At 43.5% G+C, this 19042-nt stretch overlaps 1 protein-coding gene across 3 annotated transcripts in view; it reads left to right on the top strand.

Annotated features, from left to right (window-relative positions):
* Positions 1–18595, top strand: part of RPN2 (ribophorin II) — a 61997-nt gene extending 43402 nt beyond the window's left edge. Inside the window, exons 11-18 of one of the 3 annotated variants that reach the window (XM_036321732.1) lie at positions 1347–1461; positions 5432–5626; positions 6813–6899; positions 8626–8721; positions 11259–11334; positions 13304–13433; positions 14899–14946; positions 18285–18595. In XM_036321732.1, coding sequence (XP_036177625.1) covers positions 1347–1461; positions 5432–5626; positions 6813–6899; positions 8626–8721; positions 11259–11334; positions 13304–13433; positions 14899–14946; positions 18285–18297 — 760 coding nt within the window. In that variant the 3' untranslated portion in view covers positions 18298–18595. The remainder of the gene's footprint in view (positions 1–1346; positions 1462–5431; positions 5627–6812; positions 6900–8625; positions 8722–11258; positions 11335–13303; positions 13434–14898; positions 14947–18284) is intronic. The other 2 variants (XM_036321735.1, XM_036321734.1) reach the window with 2 other exon arrangements.
* Positions 18596–19042: the final 447 nt, after the last annotated feature.

The raw sequence follows: 19042 nt of genomic DNA, 5'->3' as shown, positions 1-19042 counted from the left end.
ACGATTTTAAAAAGAAAAACTTTATCAGTGAAGGAAGCAGTATATTAATTTATATTCTGGTGTAATCTCTTTGTCTTCACAGTTCTGAAGTTGCTTTGAGTGGCCTCATGGCAACTCTCTTTGGCCCACAGTGTGTCTGGAAAATGTTGGAAGCCTCATAGGTTCTTAGAACTGAGATGGCACATACCTAACAGTAGGGATATGATTCCCTTTCTCAAGTTCATGAAAGACATCATTGATCAGTCACAGCATTTGTTCCTGTTGAACTTAGAATCTTTTTTAACACAACCTTCTAAGTAACCATTAGTAATTCAGGGTTCAGTCAGAACACTGTATGAAGCCCATTTGTCAGGCTTTTCCTAGATCCTAACTTTGAGGGGTCATCTATACCTTTGGGTATAGTCAGACCCCCATCTTAACTTGGGTGGATATAGATGCCAAAGAAAGTAGGTGAATTCTCAAGACCATTTTGAAGATGGGATATTAGCTAGAACCTAGAAGCAAAACCTTTAAGTCCTGTGAAATGGCTGGCCCTTCTTCCTCTGGTTTGGATAGTTTCATAGTGACACTGCAGATGAAAGCACTTTTGAAAATCTACTGAAATAATATCTGTGAGAATGTTTTGCAAAGTTTAATGTTCTATATAAATGAAGAGTTTTATTACTCATAAGTAGATATAAAGCCTAAGTATAAAATATAGCCAGATGTGAGCTCTAACCATTTTGCTTGTTCTACCCTCTGGCCATTTTACCCTAAAATCCCAGGAAATAGCTTTGACAACAACAGTTTTCTCATAAAACTGCCCTTTCAGGAAATGACTTTTAAAAATCCAATTTCAGGCAGAAAAAGAAATTGAAAAAGTATCTAGGAAAACATACAGCATTAAAAAAAAAAAGAAAAACTTAGAAGTACCCTTTTTTTCCTTTGCATTTCCTACCCCATTTTCCAACCTTGCTCACATATGCTGCTAACATTGATCTGATTATTATTTCTCCTTGTGGTTTTGCCATCCCAGCGCTCTAGTCCATCTGTGTGCCTGTAGGGGGACACATGAGCCCTACTGGTTCCTGACTTGGTTGACGTCCTTAGGTCCTTGAAGTGAAAGAAAGCCTGGACACATAACATAGCAGTTCTCCAGACCCTGATAAAAATCTATTTTGTGCTTTTCTCGGTCCTGGTTTTATCAATCCAATTAACCCTCAGGTCACAGACAGTTTTCCATGTCTGTCTGTCCACAACAATGAGACAGGGAAGTTGAAAAATGAAGTGAAGTTTGCATTCTTTACTCTGTTCTTAGATATGTGCAGATCCTCTCTATAAATTTACTGTATAAATATCTCTTTCAGGGTGACCTATCCAGCCAAGGCCAAGGGCACGTTCATCGCAGACAGCCACCAGAACTTTGCTCTGTTCTTCCAGCTGGTAGATGTGAATACTGGTGCTGAGCTCACCCCTCACCAGGTCAGGAAAAAGCCATTCTCTTGCCTTGAAACATTATAGTCAACTATATAACTGCCTAGAGAAGATTCCAAATTCCTGCTTTCAGATCTTCACTCTGCACCCTGAAGGTCCATCTGGTTCTCCCACATGACACTCTGCCCCTTCTTATATTGGTTGTAATCCTGAACCTGGCATACACTCTTTTTTAAAAATATTAGCTGGTATTGAGAAGATATATTTAAGACAGATTAGCACTTAATTGAGGCTTTTTTCTTTCTGACAAAAACCCCCGCCAAAAACTATGCCTTAAAATAATTTAAAAAAAAGGAAAACCTAGGCAATGGCTCAAGCAAGTTTTTGTAATAGCCAAAGCAGGTTTCTATTTGTGGGAATCTGAAGAACAGTTCTTTTTAACTTGTCCCTACTTCATATTATGAAAGCGATAGGTTTCAGTTTTATAAAGTAACTAGAGGCCCGGTGCACAAAAATTTGTGCCCTCGAGGGGGAAGGGAGGGGTCCCTCAGCCTGGCCTGTGCCCTCTCGCAGTCTGGGACCCCTCGGGATATAATGCCCTGCTGGCGTAGGCCTGCTCCCAGGTGGTAGAGGGCAGGCCCAATCCCTAGGTGCAGCCCCTGGTCGGGCTCAGAGCAGGGCCGATTGGGGAGTTGGGGCACCGCGCCCTGTCATGCACAGAGCAGGGCGGATTGGGAGGTTGCAATGCCACCCTCAGTCACGCTCAGGGTAGGGCCGATTGGGGGGTTGGGGCACCGCCCCCTGTCACACTCACGGCAGGGTTGATGGGGAGGTTGTGGCACCACCCCCTGTCATGCACAGAGCAGGGCCAATCAGGGGGTTGGGGCGCTGCCCCCTGTCATGCACAGAGCAGGGCCCATCAGGGGGGTTGGGGCTCCTTACCCTGTCACGCACAGAGCAGGGCCCATCAGGGGGTTGGGGAGCTCCCCCCATCACGTACAGAGCAGGGCCCATCAGTGGGGTTGGGGAGCTCCCCCCTGTCACGCACAGAGTAGGGCTGATAGGGGAGTTGGGGCACTGCCCCCTGTCACACACAGAGCAGGGTGGATCAGGGGGTTGGGGCGCTGCCCTCTATCACCCACAGAGCAGGGCCGATCAGGGGGTTGGGGCACCGCCACTGTCACACTCAGGGCAGGGCCGATGGGGAGGTTATGGCTCTACCCTGTCACACACAGAGCAGGGCCTGTGGAGGGGGGGGGTGGTTTGGGCGCCCCACCCTGTCACACACAGAGCAGGGCCGATCAGGGGGTTGGGGCGCCACACCCTGTCACACACAGAGCCGCAGGGTGATCAGGGGGTTGGGGAGCTCCCCCCTATCAGGCACAGAGCAGGGCCGATCAGGAGGTTGGGGCGCCTTCCCCTGTCACGAACAGAGCAGGGCGGATAGGGAGGTTGTGGCCCCGCCCCCTGTCACACACAGAGCCACAGGGCGATCAGGGGATTTGGGCGCTGCCCCCTGTCACGCTGATCCCGGTGCCGGGAGGCATATTACCCTTTTACTATATAGAATAGAGGCCTGGTGCATGGGTGGGGCTGGCTGGTTTGCCCTGAAGGGTGTCCTGGATCAGGGTAGGGGTCCCCACTGGGGTGCCTGGCCAGTCTGGGTGAGGGGATGATGGCTGTTTGCAGCTGGTCACACACCCTTCAGGGTGGGGGTCCCCACTGGGGTGCCTGGCCAGTCTGGGTGAGGGGCTGAGGGCTGTTTTCAGGCTGGTGGGACTGAGACTCCCAACTGCTCCTTTTTTTCTTTTTTCTTTTTTATTCTGGGCCAGCTTTAGCTCTGGCTCCAGCTCTGAGGCCTCTGCTGCTGAAAGAAGGTATCTGGTTTGTTTGGGTTCTATAATCGAAACAATGTATAACTCCAGCTCTGAGATCCCGGTCTCGCTGAAAGCAGGTTTCTGGGGTTTTGTTTAGCTTCTATATTTGTTACAATGTTTCTTAAACTGCAAGCTCAGAGGACGGCAAGGCAGGCGGGGAACGTTGGTTTCCTCAGTCACTGAAGCAAGCAAGCCTCATGTTAGTTTCAAGCTGCCTGGCTGCCCGCCGCCATCTTGACTGGCAGTTAATTTGCATATCTCACTGATTAGCCAATGGGAAGGGTAGCATGCCAATTACCATGTTTCTCTTTTATTAGATAGGATAATATTCTTTGAAAGATTTTCAAACCAAGTCCTTTCCCTAGAGAATCAGATATGGCCTTCTGTCCTCTCAGGCACCTCTGTCATCCCCCATGGTTGACAGTAATTGTTCTCAGCCCTGTCTCATCTATGGTTGTATTATAAAGGGAAATTCGGATAAATACTCTGAATACTAAAAGATAGGAAAGAGTATGGGACTTAATGGGCTTGGTTTAGGTGCTTTGTAAGCAATACTTTGGCAAGAGCCACTAGACTTGTGTCCATGCTGGAGGGGCAGCTTCAGAGCTGACCTCTGAGTTGGGTGAATTGGAAACCTTTTGCTTTCTGTTTCCTATAGCTGCAGTGGCTTCGCTTGTGCCCAGCCCCCAACGTGACTGCTTGCAGGAACATCATCCCAGCACTTCTTTGCTCCTCTCTCCCTTCCACCCTCAAGCTCCAGAGAGCTTGGTTTGTGTACTTGATCAGAACCATGGCTAACCAACTGTTAAGTACTTAGCCTCTTAGCATTTTGCAGCTCTTCTCAATGATATTTACCAACCAAACAGCACAAGGAAAGAAAGAATACAAAGAAAGGAAATTATAAGACTAATAAATTGGTGAAATTTGGGTTAGGGTATGAAAGTTAGTGAGGAAATTTAACTTTAACTGAATACTTGTCTCATCTAAGATTCTGGTTTGAAAACCATGGCTAAGAGACCTCCCAGGTATAATAGCATTTTGCAGACAAACCTGGCTGCCGCCTGCACTTGGCTCTGAAAGGAGGAAGATCAGGCATCCGAGCTCCTGAAATCCCATTCTTGGCCAAGACTGTAGCCAGGATGCTTCACATCTCTGGACCCTTTTCCTAAATACTTTTGAGGGTTCGTTGCCCAGGTGTAGAGTAACAAATGAGATTTGTATTTTTTCTGTGCATTCAGCACTAGCTGTGTAACTCATTTAATCCGCATGCCTTATGATCTGTAAAATGGAACCAATCTACTTGCCTTGCTGAGTTCTTTATTTTGAAGAAAAGCTATGAGGGGATATTAAGTTTTGCTACAGTTATAATGTGGAGAAACCTTAGTTTCTTATGGCATTGGGGGGATAAAGTGATTAGACTGGCACCATCATATTGATAATATGGGCTGCTGTTTGTTGTTGACCAGCTAGAGTACATGAGGTCCTGTGCTAAATGCTTTGTATACATAATCTTCACACAGATACACTGCACGTTGAAGTTAATCTTATTGTCATAAAGATGAAATCAAGGCCTAAGGAGGTTTAAGTAATCTGCACTTAATAAGTAGTGGATCCAAGTCTGTCTGTCTTCAAAACCTGGGCGCTCTCAGTGACACCAGGCTGCTCTGCTTGATTAGAACTCCGCCTGCTATCAGTCTTCAAGCCTGCACTACTAAATCTTTAGCTGGAGGCAGTAGGAAATTGAAAATGGGCCTCTCACAGTTCCACCTCATTTCCCTTCTTTTTATCCTCTGGTGAAGAAGTTAATTGGGCAGTGAAGTGGCCAAAAGGCTGGCAGGAAGAAGAAATTGCAGCAACAGCAAAGGGCTTAAATCATCCACAAACTGGGCATTCATCCTCCAACTGTCAAGAATTGGCTGCATCCCTAAGTTAAATTTCTTATGCTAGCAAAAGTTATCTCTGCTGCCTGAGCCAGGAACCAGGGTGGGATGGCCACTCCTTCTGCACTCCTTCCACTCTCTCAGGCAGGAGCTCTCACTGTGTTGAAAGAGTCAGCAGTCTGCTGCCTCATTGATTCAGTATTGGGCCCTGAGGGAGTTTTTAAATTATCAGATAAGATACAATATTATTGTTTCATCTAGACATTTGTCCGACTCCATAACCAGAAGACTGGCCAGGAAGTAGTGTTTGTAGCTGAGCCAGACAGCAAGAATGTGTACAAGTTTGAACTGGATACTTCGGAGAGAAAGATCGAATTTGACTCTGCCTCTGGCATCTACACTCTCTACTTGATCATCGGAGATGCCACTTTGAAGAACCCAATCCTTTGGAATGTGGTATGTGCCTAAATGCAGCTTGACCTAGGCAAGAGTGGCTGTGCCAGTCAGACACAGACAGTTCCTTTTCAGGGCCTGGGTTTTTTACCCTAGCCTTGCCTGTGCCATTCACGGGGCAACAAATATGCATCGTGAGGTGAGGGGCTGTGTGCTGCCACTATTAGTCTTAGGGGCATGATATAGCCTGGCATATAGTAGGTGCTTAGTAAACAGTAATCGAGTGAATGAATGAAGTATATATTTGCCCTTGTGGGTTCTAGCAAATTTCTATAAAAGTTATACTGGGAGAAGGTTTTCATATTACATCAAAGCACTATGTAGGATACATAACTGCTAGATATGGTATACCTTGTGGGATTGGGGTTGGGGTAAGATTTGAGTTCCAGTAACAATCAGGATTGTGTGGAACATTGAATTATAGGATATTCAAAATGCTAATAAACTAATAACATTTGCATAACATGTCATAGTTTACATAGTGCCTTTCACCTGTGTATCTCAATTGATAAGAGAAAACTTCTTAAAAAACATGGCATTTGAGCTAGGTATTGAAGAATTACAAGGGTTTATCAGAATAGTATATGAGGCTGTGGGCTGATCCCTGGGGAACAGCCTGAGGTACTTTCACTGCAGTGTGTGGGTCAGTTTTACTGGAGCACCTGATGAATCTGGTCAGCAGTAGTAGACAAAGAGATTGGAAAGGTAACAGAGGCCAAATTGCATCCTTGAATGGTGGTTGGCTCCTTTTGCAAGACAAAGGGGCAGCTGTGTTTCTTGTGTTGTATTCAAAGCTCCTTTTCTTCTCCTGGACTTTGGGCTGCTTTTTGTATGAGACCGCATTTTCATTTCTTTTTTTTTTTTTTCTGTGACTAAATCACACTTCCCAGGGACACTGAGTGTTTTCTGATAGCAGCTGTAACAGCCTGAGTACCAGCTGAGATTTTTGTATTAAGCAGCTCACCAGGCTGGTAGAAAATTGGAACTCTTACTCTAAAAAACATTTTCAACAAATTATTATTTTGTTCTTGGAATTTTTACTGCCTCAGTTTGCTGACTTAGAAGTGATTGTACTGCTTGGAACTTTTTCCAGTTATGATCCTGGATGTGAGTAGGGGATATTATTGTACTAGTGAATCTTACCCCCTTCTCTGCCCCTGTGACTTTAAAGATGCTCTTACTCTTTTAGGCTGATGTGGTCATCAAGTTCCCTGAGGAAGATGCTCCATCAACTGTCCTGTCCAAGAACCTTTTCACCCCCAAACAGGAAATTCAGGTATATTTCAAGAGGCTTCTCCACTAAGCACAAGGAAATGTGAAATGGTAGCAGAACTCTGGACAGTGACTCTGGGCCCTTCTTTAACTTGTTTGTATAATGCTGTATAGTTTGGTCCTCACCACCCTGTGAATTAGGCAAAACATATATCAGTTGCATTCTAGAGATGACAAAACTGGCTCAAAGAGCCCAGTGACCAGCTCCCAGAAAGCAGGTAGTTGTAGACAATCTCAGAACTCGAGTCTGTTTTTCCTAAACATCCAGGATACAGCCTGAGATCACTGCCTGACAGCTATAGCAAAGCTGGGCTTGGCTTTCTTTCTGTCTGCACCTATATAAATCAGGGCTGATGGGGCTGACTGGTGGAAAACTCAACTGGGACAACAGGGCTTTACTCCCCGAGGCAAATTCTTCCTCTCTTCTGGGATTCACCTTCCTTGCACACAAATATTAGCGATCCCTGCCCAGCGCAGCTCACAGACTACTGTGAGGATCAAAACAGATAATGGATAGATAGCCCTGGCCGGTTATCTCAATGGTTAGAGCATCAGCCCTTGGATCTAAGGGTCGTTGGTGTGATTACTGGTCAAGGGCACATACCTTGGTTGCAGGTTCCATTCCCTTCCCTAGTCAGTGCTCGTGCGGGAGGCAATGAATGTGTCTTATGTCAATGTTTCCTCTCTCCCTGCCCCCCTCCACTCTATAAAAATCAATGGGAAAAATATCCTGGGATAAGGATTTAAAAAACAAAACCAAAAAACAGCAGATAATGAAAAATTGATAAGGCAAGAAAGGCTTTAAAAAGTTTCTAAAACTGCCAAAACCGGTTTGGCTCAGTGGATAGAGCGTCGGCCTGCGGACTGAAAGGTCCCAGGTTCGATTCCGGTCAAGGGCATGTACCTGGGTTGCGGGCGCACCCCCAGTAGGAGATGTGCAGGAGGTGGCTGATCGATGTTTCTAACTCTCTATCTCTCTCCCTTCCTCTCTGTAAAAAATCAATAAAATATATTTAAAAAAAAAAAAGTTTCTAAAACACTTTCAAAATAAGCACAAGAATTGTTCAACAGTTTCATCACTGGTTAAGAAAATTGAGGTGATCCACTCAGTGAATTATTTTGCATTCATGAGAAATGATCTTACTGTAGTAATGTGGAAACCTATGTGTAAATTAATGTTGAAGTGTTCCAAGCAGACTACTCTTATTTCACTATTAAAAAAAAAAAAAAAAGGGCCCCAAGGATAGAGTAGGACTGTGTTAAAGAGAGTGAGGTTAACACCAGTTAGCTGACTTAAGTGGGGGAGTGACATATGATGGATAGTCCCACCCTGGAGACCCAGAAGCATTAAAAAATCCAGACTCCTGCCTTGGGTGTGTTGCTCAAGCCATTCATATACCTGGGCTCCCTCATTGATACTGGGCAAATGTCACTTGATGGATTGCAATTCCCCAACCTCTAAATGGCAATGAGTCTTTGAAGGGATAAAGAGGGTTGGCCAAGTAGTGAGCTGAGACTAGTGTATTGTCTTTGAAAGGAGACCTCTGGGATCAGAAATCAGCACTGAGATGAGGCAAAAGGCCAAGTGGCCATTCATTGCCAGGGGGTTTTAGCCTCAGAGACAGTTCCTCATCTTGACTGTCACTGGCATTTTGGACCCTGGTAAACATGGCAGCTCCTACAGGGAAGGGCATGTTCTTAAATATTCTTGGTGTGACTTATTTTGGTAGCACCTGTTCCGTGAGCCTGAGAAGAGGCCCCCCACAGTGGTGTCTAATACGTTCACTGCCCTGATCCTCTCGCCCTTGCTCCTGCTCTTTGCTCTGGTAAGTAGCTGTGATTAGCACGGGCAGCATGTGTCTGGCGCCAGATTCAGCAGATGTAGCTGTTCCAAAGGAGGCTTTGTGCTCTGGCCTCAGCACAGCTCCAAAGGGGTCCAGCAGCTGTGACCTGCATCAATGGTCAGAAACTTTTAGAATAACTAAAAGTCCCTACTATGGGGAAGCAGCCAAATAAGCCACTCCATTAATAAGGGGCATGAGAAAGTACCCAATGGCCATTGAAAATGATGAGGGTGTACGGACTGGGATGCTCTATCTAGGAATGTTCAGATGAGGTAAGTGTGGGAGAAAAATAAAAAAGGCCCCAATGCCTATAGCTATGTAAAAATAGAGTACAGAGGCTGTGCATTTCAGCACTGGAGCATAAAACTATAAGCAACCTAAAGTCTTTATAAACTATGGGACATCCATACTGTGGAATAATATGCAGTTTATTGAAAGAATCGATAGATTTATATGCTGATATGACAAGATTGCTAGGATGTCTTATTGAGTGAAGAAGACAAGGGGTTAGGATAGGGTTACCTCTAAGGAGAGGTCTTTTTAAGGAGTATAGAGAAAAGAAATTTTTACCTTTTATGCTTTAAAGTACTATTTGAAAATTTTTTACGAATTAATTTTTTTTCTTTTTAAAAATGATAAACATAGATTCATATCATCAAAGTTTAGAAAATTAGCAACTTATTAGATCTTACTTTTGGAAAATTGCCTGTTCTTAGTTCATTCATTGATATTAATAAAATAATTTTTGGTCAATATAAATCTGAAAGGCATAATGTCATATCTGATAAGGGCCTAATATCCAAAATTTATAGGGAACTCATACAACTTAACAAAAGGAAGATAAACAATCCAATCAAAAAATGGGCAAAGGATCTAAATAGACACCTTTCAAAAGAGGACATTCAGAAAGCCAAGAGACATATGAAAACATGCTCAAAGTCACTAATCATCCGAGAGATGCAAATCAAAACAACAATGAGGTACCATCTCACACCTGTCAGACTGGCTATCATCAACAAATCAACAAACGACAAGTGCTGGAGAGGATGTGGAGAAAAAGGAACCCTTGTGCACTGCTGGCGGGAATGCAGACTGGTGCAGCCACTATGGAAGACAGTATGGAGTTTCCTCAAAAAACTACAAATGGAACTCCCATTTGACCCTGTGATCCCACTTCTAGAAATATATCCCAGGAAACCAGAAACACCAATCAGAAAGGATATATGCACCCCTATGTTCATAGCAGCACAATTCACCATAGCTAAGATCTGGAAACAGCCTAAGTGCCCATCAGTAGATGAATGGATTAGAAAACTGTGGTACATCTACACGATGGAATACTATGCTGCTATAAAAAAGAAGGAACTCTTACCATTTGCAACAGCATGAATGGAACTGGAGAGCATTATGCTAAGTGAAATAAGCCAGTCAATGAAGGAAAAACACCACATGATCTCACTCACTCATGGATAATAAAGACCATTATAAACTTATGAACAAAAATAGATACAGAGGCAGAGCTGCCTCGAACAGACTGTCAGACTACAGCAGGAAGGCCAGGGAGGGTGGGAGGGCAGGAGGGGGGTGGGTAAGAGATCAACTAAAGGACTTGTATGCATGCATATAAGCATAACCAATGGACATAAGACATTGCGGGGTAGGGGAGGCCAGGGGATTGTCAAGGGCGGGGGGGGGGGGGGAGGAGACATATGTAATACTTTTTGTAATACTTTAAGCAATAAAAAATAAATAAATAAAAAATAAATAAATCTGAAAGGCATGCCACAAGCTTTCAGAAACCAGACCCTAGGGCAGTGATAGCGAACCTTTTGAGCTCGGCGTGTCAGCATTTTGAAAAACCCTAACTTAGCTCTGGTGCCATGTCACATATAGAAATTTTTTGATATTTGCAACCATAGTAAAATGAAGATTTATATTTTTGATATTTATTTTATATATTTAAATGCCATTTAACAAAGAAAAATCAACCAAAAAAATGAGTTCACGTGTCACCTCTGACACAAGTGTCATAGGTTCACCATCAGTGCCCTAGGGTATGGGTACCTGTTGTCATATTTGAGAGATCAGAATTTCAAAAGCCAAGGAACCCACAGCAAGAGCACACATCCTACCAGCTGCCAGTGGGTTTATCTTACCAATACTTAGAGAAAATAGCAGGGGTGCCAGTTACTTTATCATGAACACAATTTCTGACCTTTCAGCTTCATGGGTTCACCTATTTTAAAATAGAAAAGTTTGCTGTCAATGTATGATGTTCAGATTTGAGTTACCCAAGCACATTTGAGAGCAGGTGTTGGAATGCCTTTCTAAGGGGGGGGGAGGAACAATTTTTCCTAAAGACTTAGAATAGGTTAATTGTCACTTGGGAAAATTCCCTGTCCAAGTATGCATGAACTTGTAAGCCCTTAGGATTGTTCATTGGACTAGCATTGACATGCCTGGTGTTGCCTCCTTTCATATTGTAAAGTCTTTTTAATTTATTTCTCCCCATTGTTTAGTGGATCCGGATTGGTGCCAATATCTCCAACTTTACTTTTGCTCCTAGCACGATTATCTTTCACCTGGGACATGCTGGTAAGTGCTCCCGGCTGCTAATTGCATTTAACCTCCTCTGACATTTAGCCTGCCCACGCAAACACCCTGTTAAGTAGACCCACAGCCTATTAACTATAATGACTTAATAGTATAACATTTCCCTCTTCTTCCTGGCCTTTTAGGACAGTTAATATGATGATAAACCTGTTTGGGCCATCAGCTTAGAACAGCTGTCATTATATTGGGTTTCATTGTAATAGGCTGCTGTTGGCAGGCCATTTACCCTCATTTAATAGCCCTGTTCATTTCCAGAGATTACTCACTTATTGTATCTTTACATTGAGCCATCTTCCTGGACAAAGAGCATTAATGTAGTTTCCAGAGGTTATCTTTCCCCAAGGTATCAATCTTCACATTTGCTGGCGGCTGTGTTTGGACAGTAATAGAAAACAGTTTTTTCCACAGTCAGACACCCTGTCCTGCATTGTTCTCTTGAGAACTTAGGACCTAAACTTCAATTCACAAATCAGCTAAGCATTTCAAAGGCTGCAACACCATTGGATCAGTGGTGCCTTGCATTTCACTTTCATATTCTTTTCTAATTTCTTTGACTCTTTCAGGAGACCCTCCTGTGTCCATAGTGCATGGGTTCTTTAGGGGACCACAGATGAATCCCTTGAAATTCTAGGCAAATGTGTATCTCTTCTTTACTGGGGAAAGAGAGAGTCTATAACAGTGGTGGCGAACCTTTTGAGCTCGGCATGTCAGCATTTTGAAAAACCCTAACTTAGCTCTGGTGCCGTGTCACATATAGAAATTTTTTGATATTTGCAACCATAGTAAAACGAAGATTTATATTTTTGATATTTATTTTATATATTTAAATGCCATTTAACAAAGAAAAATCAACCAAAAAAATGAGTTCGCGTGTCACCTTTGACACGCGTGTCATAGGTTCGCCATCACTGGTCTATAACTTTTATCAGATTCTCATAGTGGTCCATGACCTCAAAAATGGTTAACAACCCCCACTGTAGTTCATTCATCATCTTCTGGGCAAAATTGATAGGATGACCTTTCTCTCCAGTCCACTTACTGGATTTGAGTGATAGCCTCCTGGGTCAGGTTGAGAACAAAACCTGAATATAAATTTGTTTAGAGCTGTGACTTTTCTTGCCAGAATGCTTTGTGTGCACATCCCCTTATTTGATTCTCATCACAACTCTGATGGGAGTGACCAGGGCAGGAATTATGATCCATATTTGATAGATGAGAATTTAGGCTCAGAGAAATTAAGTGGATGGAAGGGCAGGGCCTGGACCAGGACCCTGTACTCTCAATGCGCAGGCCTGAGCCCTTTTCACTAAGCCTCCTCAGTCCTCCCTAGGCACAGTGGCAAATTATCCTTTAAAAAATTTTAAGGCCCTAGCCGGTTTGGCTGAGTGAATAGAGCATCGGCCTGTGGACTAAAGGGTCCCAGGTTCGATTCTGGTCAAGGGCACATGCCTGGGTTGCGGGCTTGATCCCAGGTGGGGGGCGTGCAGGAGGCAGCCAATTAATGATTTTCTCTCATCATTGATGTTTCTATCTCTCTCTCCTTCTCTGAAATTAATAAAAACATGTTTTTAAAAATTTTAAGAAAAAGGAAATTATTTATTTATTTAATCCTGTATATTTTTATTCAGAATTTTCAAAATAAAATGAGTCCCAAGAATAACAATAATGTTTTAAAAAATTGACATTAAAGAAAATCTATGTGAGTCAGACTGTGGAATAAGATAAAGTAGCTGAGGTCTGGTTTTTACCTCTGGATTTCTTGATAGCGAAGGCTGAGAGGCAAGTATATTGAGTTATCTGTTTTTTTGGTATCAGATAAAAGGAATAAAACAAGCTGGGCTAGAAATACAGATCTTTTTTGGATCTAGCAATTACTGCTCCTCACTGTCCTCTGCCCCAGTTTGTTGTCACTGTTTCATTTAATTGGTTCTCACGGTGCCTGTTCTTGTAGCTATGCTGGGGCTCATGTATGTCTACTGGACTCAGCTCAACATGTTCCAGACTCTGAAGTACCTGGCCATCTTGGGTAGTGTGACATTTCTGGCTGGCAATCGGATGCTGGCCCAGCAGGCAATCAAAAGGTAAGGCTGGCAATGGGCCACGGTCCCAGAGTGGGATTAGAAATGTTTTGTTAGCTTTGCTCCCCCAACTTTCTGAACAACGGTATATGGTAAAATATTTACATCTTTAGGGACAAGTGTGGCACGTTAATCCAGCCCAATACAGAAGCCTTTTTAAGTTAGAAAGAGCTTTGGTGGTCAGCTTTAAATGTTTTAAAATCCCGACCATTTATACCCTGACACATTAGAACATGAGAAGAAAATAATTGTTTTATGAAGATTAAAATGGATTAGGACATGTGGCAGAAGATTGTTGTTAATGTGCTGGTCTGTATAACAATGTTCTCCTCTGCTGCCCCAGAGAGCCCTGCCCTCCTCCCCTGCCCCAGAGGGTTACTTCTCTGTAACCCCCACAGGCTCCCGGAGCTTTTCCTCCTGAGCATGAAGGTCCATGCTCTTCCCCCCAGAAACAGCCTCACTGCTCAGTAGCCCATACCACGTCCCCACGAACCAGACAATGTTAGGTTCACACAGTGATCAGATCTCATGTGATGGCATCTTGACTTTTGAACCTGGATTAGGGGCACATTTAAATGTCACATAGGTGTTTCTCATTGATTTGACTTTATTAGAACTTGGGTGATTTCAGCCATGTGAAGGTCAGTAAAAGAGGGTCAGACTTGCTTTCACCTTTGGAAGTTAGCATTTTTAGACATGTCCTGCTTTCTCCTCTCCAGGACTTTTGCTGGAAGAATGTAATTCAGTAGTGTGCCCTTCAACACGGCTGCTGATTAAGTTGGTCAGATCAGAGAGAAGCCTTCTCAGAGATCATTAGTGGGCAGGAGAGCCACATATCTCATCCCTGCCTGAATCTCCATTGTGAGCTTTCTAGGGCCTCACCATCGAGACCCAGCCCCGACGTGCACCTGGACTGCCCTGAATAATCCAGATTCCACCAGAGCTTCCCTTAGCACCAGCAATGGCAGCTGTTCATTTTGCTGCCCCTCCAGCAGCCTTCACTTGGCAGCTATGCATTGCATCTGAGAAAGGGCCAGGTGTTCTGAGTCCTTTTACTGTGCAGCAACAAGTCTAGGCTCCAGGGAGCTCAAAGCCATACTCTGCTGAGTTCTCTTATTTCTGGAAGTTGCCCCACAAGACAAACAAAATCAAGGGGAGATAAGGGTGGACACCATTTGATTAAAATCCCACTTAGCATGAGTTCCTAATCTGGAATCCTAAAATTGTGTACATTTTTTGAAGAGATCATGATTCTTATCTCACCACCCCCCCTCACTCCCCATACATCCCATACAGAAGGTTAAAGCCCATTCTTACATTGCCATGTGTGAGTCCTAGAACAAACACTGGACTGGGAAAGTCAGTGACCCTAAAGAAAGCTCTGGTTGGGTGTTTGCCGTTTCTTTCCTCAGCTTATTTCTCTTCTCACTGTCCTTTCTTGATTCTCAATCCCTCTTTCCTTTGGCAGGATCGCTGCAGAGCAGAGCAGTAGATTGGCAAAATATAGGACATTACGGTAACGATGAAGGGCGGTCTCATCCAGAAGCAGGGCCCCTTTCCCCCCTTGCCTGCCTCATGCATGTCAGTTACTTACCTAGTTTGCAGCCCACTCATTCCTCCCCACCCATCCCTAAACCAAAGCTGAATCCTGAGGCCATTTTCCCACTTTCTGGCCCAGGTTGTGATTGCCCCGGGGCAAAAGCCAAAGCCCCTTGAGTTAGCCCAGTGGGTGAGGTAATTTTGCAGCAGAGCAACCTTGACCTGGCTTTAACTACATAACTCCATTCTCCCTAATGTCTCATGGGGTACTTTTTATTTTTTTTAAATATATTTTTATTGATTTCAGAGAGGATGGGAGAGGGATAGAGAGATAGAAACATCAATGCTGAGCGAGAATCATTGATCAGCTGCCTCCTGTACGCCCCACACTGGGGATTGAGCCCGCAAACCTGGGCATGTGCCCTGACCAGGAAACGAACTGTGATCTCCTGGTTCATAGATTGACACTCAACTACTGAACTGTGCTGGCTGGGCTCATGGGGTACTTTTTAGATAATAGTCCCTCTCTCTATGTTTATAGGAGAAGGAGAACAGAGTCGAGATAAGACAGGTCCAGCCTTGGACTTCTTAAAAGGGAACCCCATTCAGAACATCTAAATTCATTTTATGATGATCTGATGACAAATCCTGGCACGCCTTGTCATGGTTTCTAGGCCTTTCTGTAACACTAATCTTTGGTTGGGTCAAACTGTTGGTTTGGTGAGACTCTAAATTATGGACTGATGGCCACAGAGCAAAGCCAGTATCAGAACCCAGATTCCTAGAGTTTAGGATATGGATCAGGGCTGCTCCCTGTGTGACTGAAATGTCGTGTGAAATATCACCCATTCTCCATGCAGGTATTAGTCCTCGAACAAAGATGAAGTGGAAGCAAGGAGGAGAGAGTGTCTGATGCTTCATTGATCAGCTCCTCTAGACCAGGGATCGGCAAAAGTTTTCTGGAAAGAGCCAGATAGTACTTTAGGTTTCGAAGACCATACGGTCTCTGTTAGAACTACTCAGCTCTGCCACTGTAATGTGAAAACAGCTACAGACTATGAAAATAAATGAGCATGGCTGTGTTCCAATAGAACTTTCCTTATAAAAACAGGCAGTGGGCTGGATTTGGCCCTTGGGGCATAGTTTGCTGACCCCTGTACTAGATCAAAAAGAGGGCGGAAGTATTTGCATTTTCTAGTCATGTTCCCTCTCATCCCTTTCTGTGGAAATTGCTTTCCCTGCCAGAGCAATGAAGCCATCTAATTTTTAATCCTCTGGAAAAAAAAAAATCAACAAAAGCATAGATTGTAGAGCCTTTTCACTGATGTGTGACCATAAATTGAAACGTCTCATCCTCAACACAAAAAGAAACTAAATTTTATTTTTTCAGGTTTAACTTACATAAAGTGAAATTCACCTTTTTTAGTGTTAGAATTCTTTGAATCTTGACAAACACATACAATAGTGTAAACACCACCTCAATCAAGATATAGCTGGTGCGGCGTTGGTGGTATAGTGGTGAGCATAGCTGCCTTCCAAGATATAGCCTATTTCTACACTCCAAAAAGTGTCCCTGTGTCCCCTTTTAGTGAGTCCTCCTCCCCATCCTCATTCCTTGGTCATTTCCATTTGGTTTTATCCTAAAGTACATACATGCTCTGTCTGAGATTTGCTTTCAGAACTGGTCCTTTCTGCTAAATACTGAACTCTTTAATTCTTCAAAGATTGATTTTGTCTTTCTTGATTTTTAGCTAGCCTGCCCTCACCCTACTGTCCCCAAATCATATTGCTTGAAAGAGAGGAAGTAATCCTTGATTATTTGGATGTTTAGGACTTTCTGAAGTTGAGACCTAGGATTTTTTTTTTTTTTTAAATCCTCACCCAAGGATATTTCCTTTGAGAGTAGAAAGGAGACAGGGAAGGGAAAGAGAGAGAGAGAGAGAGAAATGTACGAGAGAACCAGTGATTGGTTTCCACCCGCACACACCCTGATTGGGGCCAGGGTTGGACTCTACAGCCCAGTGCCCTTGACCCTAACCCGAGGCCCTTCTGTGTGAGGACCAATGCTCTAACCACTGAGTGCACCAGCCAGGGCCGGATTTTAAAGGAAAGTCCCTGGTAGCTAGGTGGTTTTTATTTGAGGACATACATTGATGTGATCAGGGGCATAACATCTTAGCCAGGATTAAAGGCTTGTGGGCCACTACCCTTCCAGCTGTTCTCGTTTCATACTCATGCTATCCTCTTCACGTGAACATTTGGAACACACATTTTAAAGTACCTGAGTGTTGGTAGGGAGTTAGGAGCACTCACTTCAGCCCTCAGGATTAGTTCTGTGCCTGTACCTGCCCCTTGGAACTGCCGATTAATTGAGTTGAAGGCAGCCATCTGCAAGATTGTGTCGTCACATCGGCCCTCACCACTGGATATAGCTGCCTGCTGAGGACAGCGTGTGTGTCAGCACCCAGCGTCTGCTTGCCAGAGCCACCAAATCACTTACTTGCTGTTATCACCCTCCTGGTTGCACAATGTCTGTCTAGATTGTCATTTTTGTTCTTGTGTTTCCCCATTACTTCTTGAAGTCTAGGGACAGACAACCTTACAGCAAGAAGGAATAAAGAGATTAGTGGTTTTTTTCCGTCTTAAAATTTTTCTGTGAGCTGAGTTCCATTTTTGAGGATCATTCTTTCTAAGATTTAGATTCTGACCATTGGCAAGAACATAACCACATGCGGGTTTCTGTACTGAGTGGTCAGAACGTTGTCTTCCTAGCTATATGAGGGCCAAATGTTGGTTGGTGGACCTAGAGTCTGGGAAGTTGAAGATGAGCATTCTTTAAATCATCTTTTCTGTTCACATAATAAAAATTTATACTGTATTGCCCTGGCCAGTGTGGCAGCTGATCAATGTTTTGCTCTCATGTCAGTGTTTCTCTCTCCCCTTCCCTTCCTCGCTCTCTAAAACTCAATAAAAAAATCTTTTAAAAAAAAATTTACACTGTCTTTTTGGCCTTACACTGTGAGAGGTGTGCCTGGAATTACCTCATCTTAAATTTTCACATATCACTTTCTTAGTTAATCAAGTTTGTTTCATTATTTTTATTTAACTTGTCATCAGTTTTAGTTTGAACTAGCTCTTTTACTCTTGTGAAATGAGATGGGGCATAAGTAAATAGAATTCATAGAAAAATGATTATTCCTTTATTAATGGGAACTTATAGTAGGAGAGTACCTTGGTCTCTCTCTTGTCACCGGTTAGGAACAATGACAGTAAATTGAAACCTTCAATAATTTTGCATTTGTCTCCATTTTTCAGAACAGCACATTAGTTCCCGAAGTCAAAAGGAAACTCTGAAACCTGAAATGAATGTCAAGAAGAGAAATCAAGAACAATTCAGTTTGAAAAGAGGAATTAAAAACAAACTTTATTTAAAAAGACCTAAGTTGAAATTGTGGTTAGACTTTTTTTGCTTTTTATTTTATTTTATTTTTTTTTATTGCCCCAACACAGCAGATTCCTGTGAGGCCAGATACTCTGTTTCTTTGGCATGATGCCCTAGCAGGATGCTGTGAATATTCTTAACTTACCCAAATAAAGCTGCTTTGGAATAAAGGGAATAATGGGAACAAAGGCTTGATTGAGAGTTTATTCTAGTAGTTTTGGACTGTGGGACTCCTGGGGCACACACACGAGGACTTAGTTGGGAAGTATTGTTGACACAATAGCCAGGACATTTCTTCAGGCCCTTTCACATTGGTCCTCCTCACCTGGAAAAGCCAGTGTCCTTTCTTCTCCAGCCCTGGGTACCAACCGTCTGCATAGGGGCCCTGTTGGTATCTGAAGGCTTTGCTTTTGTCTTAAAAGTTTGGTGTCAATGTGCAATGGGGAAGGGGAGGGATTGTCTTAAAAGAAGGCCGACCACATGCATTATCTTAGCTCTTAGAGCAGTGGTTCTCAACCTTGGCTGCACATTAGACTCACCTGGGAATCTTTTTAAAATCCTGATTTCTGGGCCTCATCCTCCGGAAATTCTGTTTCTTTGTTATGGGGTGGGGCCACAACATTAGTAACAA

The sequence above is a fragment of the Myotis myotis genome, unplaced genomic scaffold, assembly GCF_014108235.1.
Source record: "Myotis myotis isolate mMyoMyo1 unplaced genomic scaffold, mMyoMyo1.p scaffold_m19_p_9, whole genome shotgun sequence".
In the NCBI taxonomy this organism is placed as follows: domain Eukaryota; kingdom Metazoa; phylum Chordata; class Mammalia; order Chiroptera; family Vespertilionidae; genus Myotis; species Myotis myotis.
Note: the sequence above shows the minus strand (reverse complement) of the source record. Positions and strands in the feature narration are given on the sequence as shown.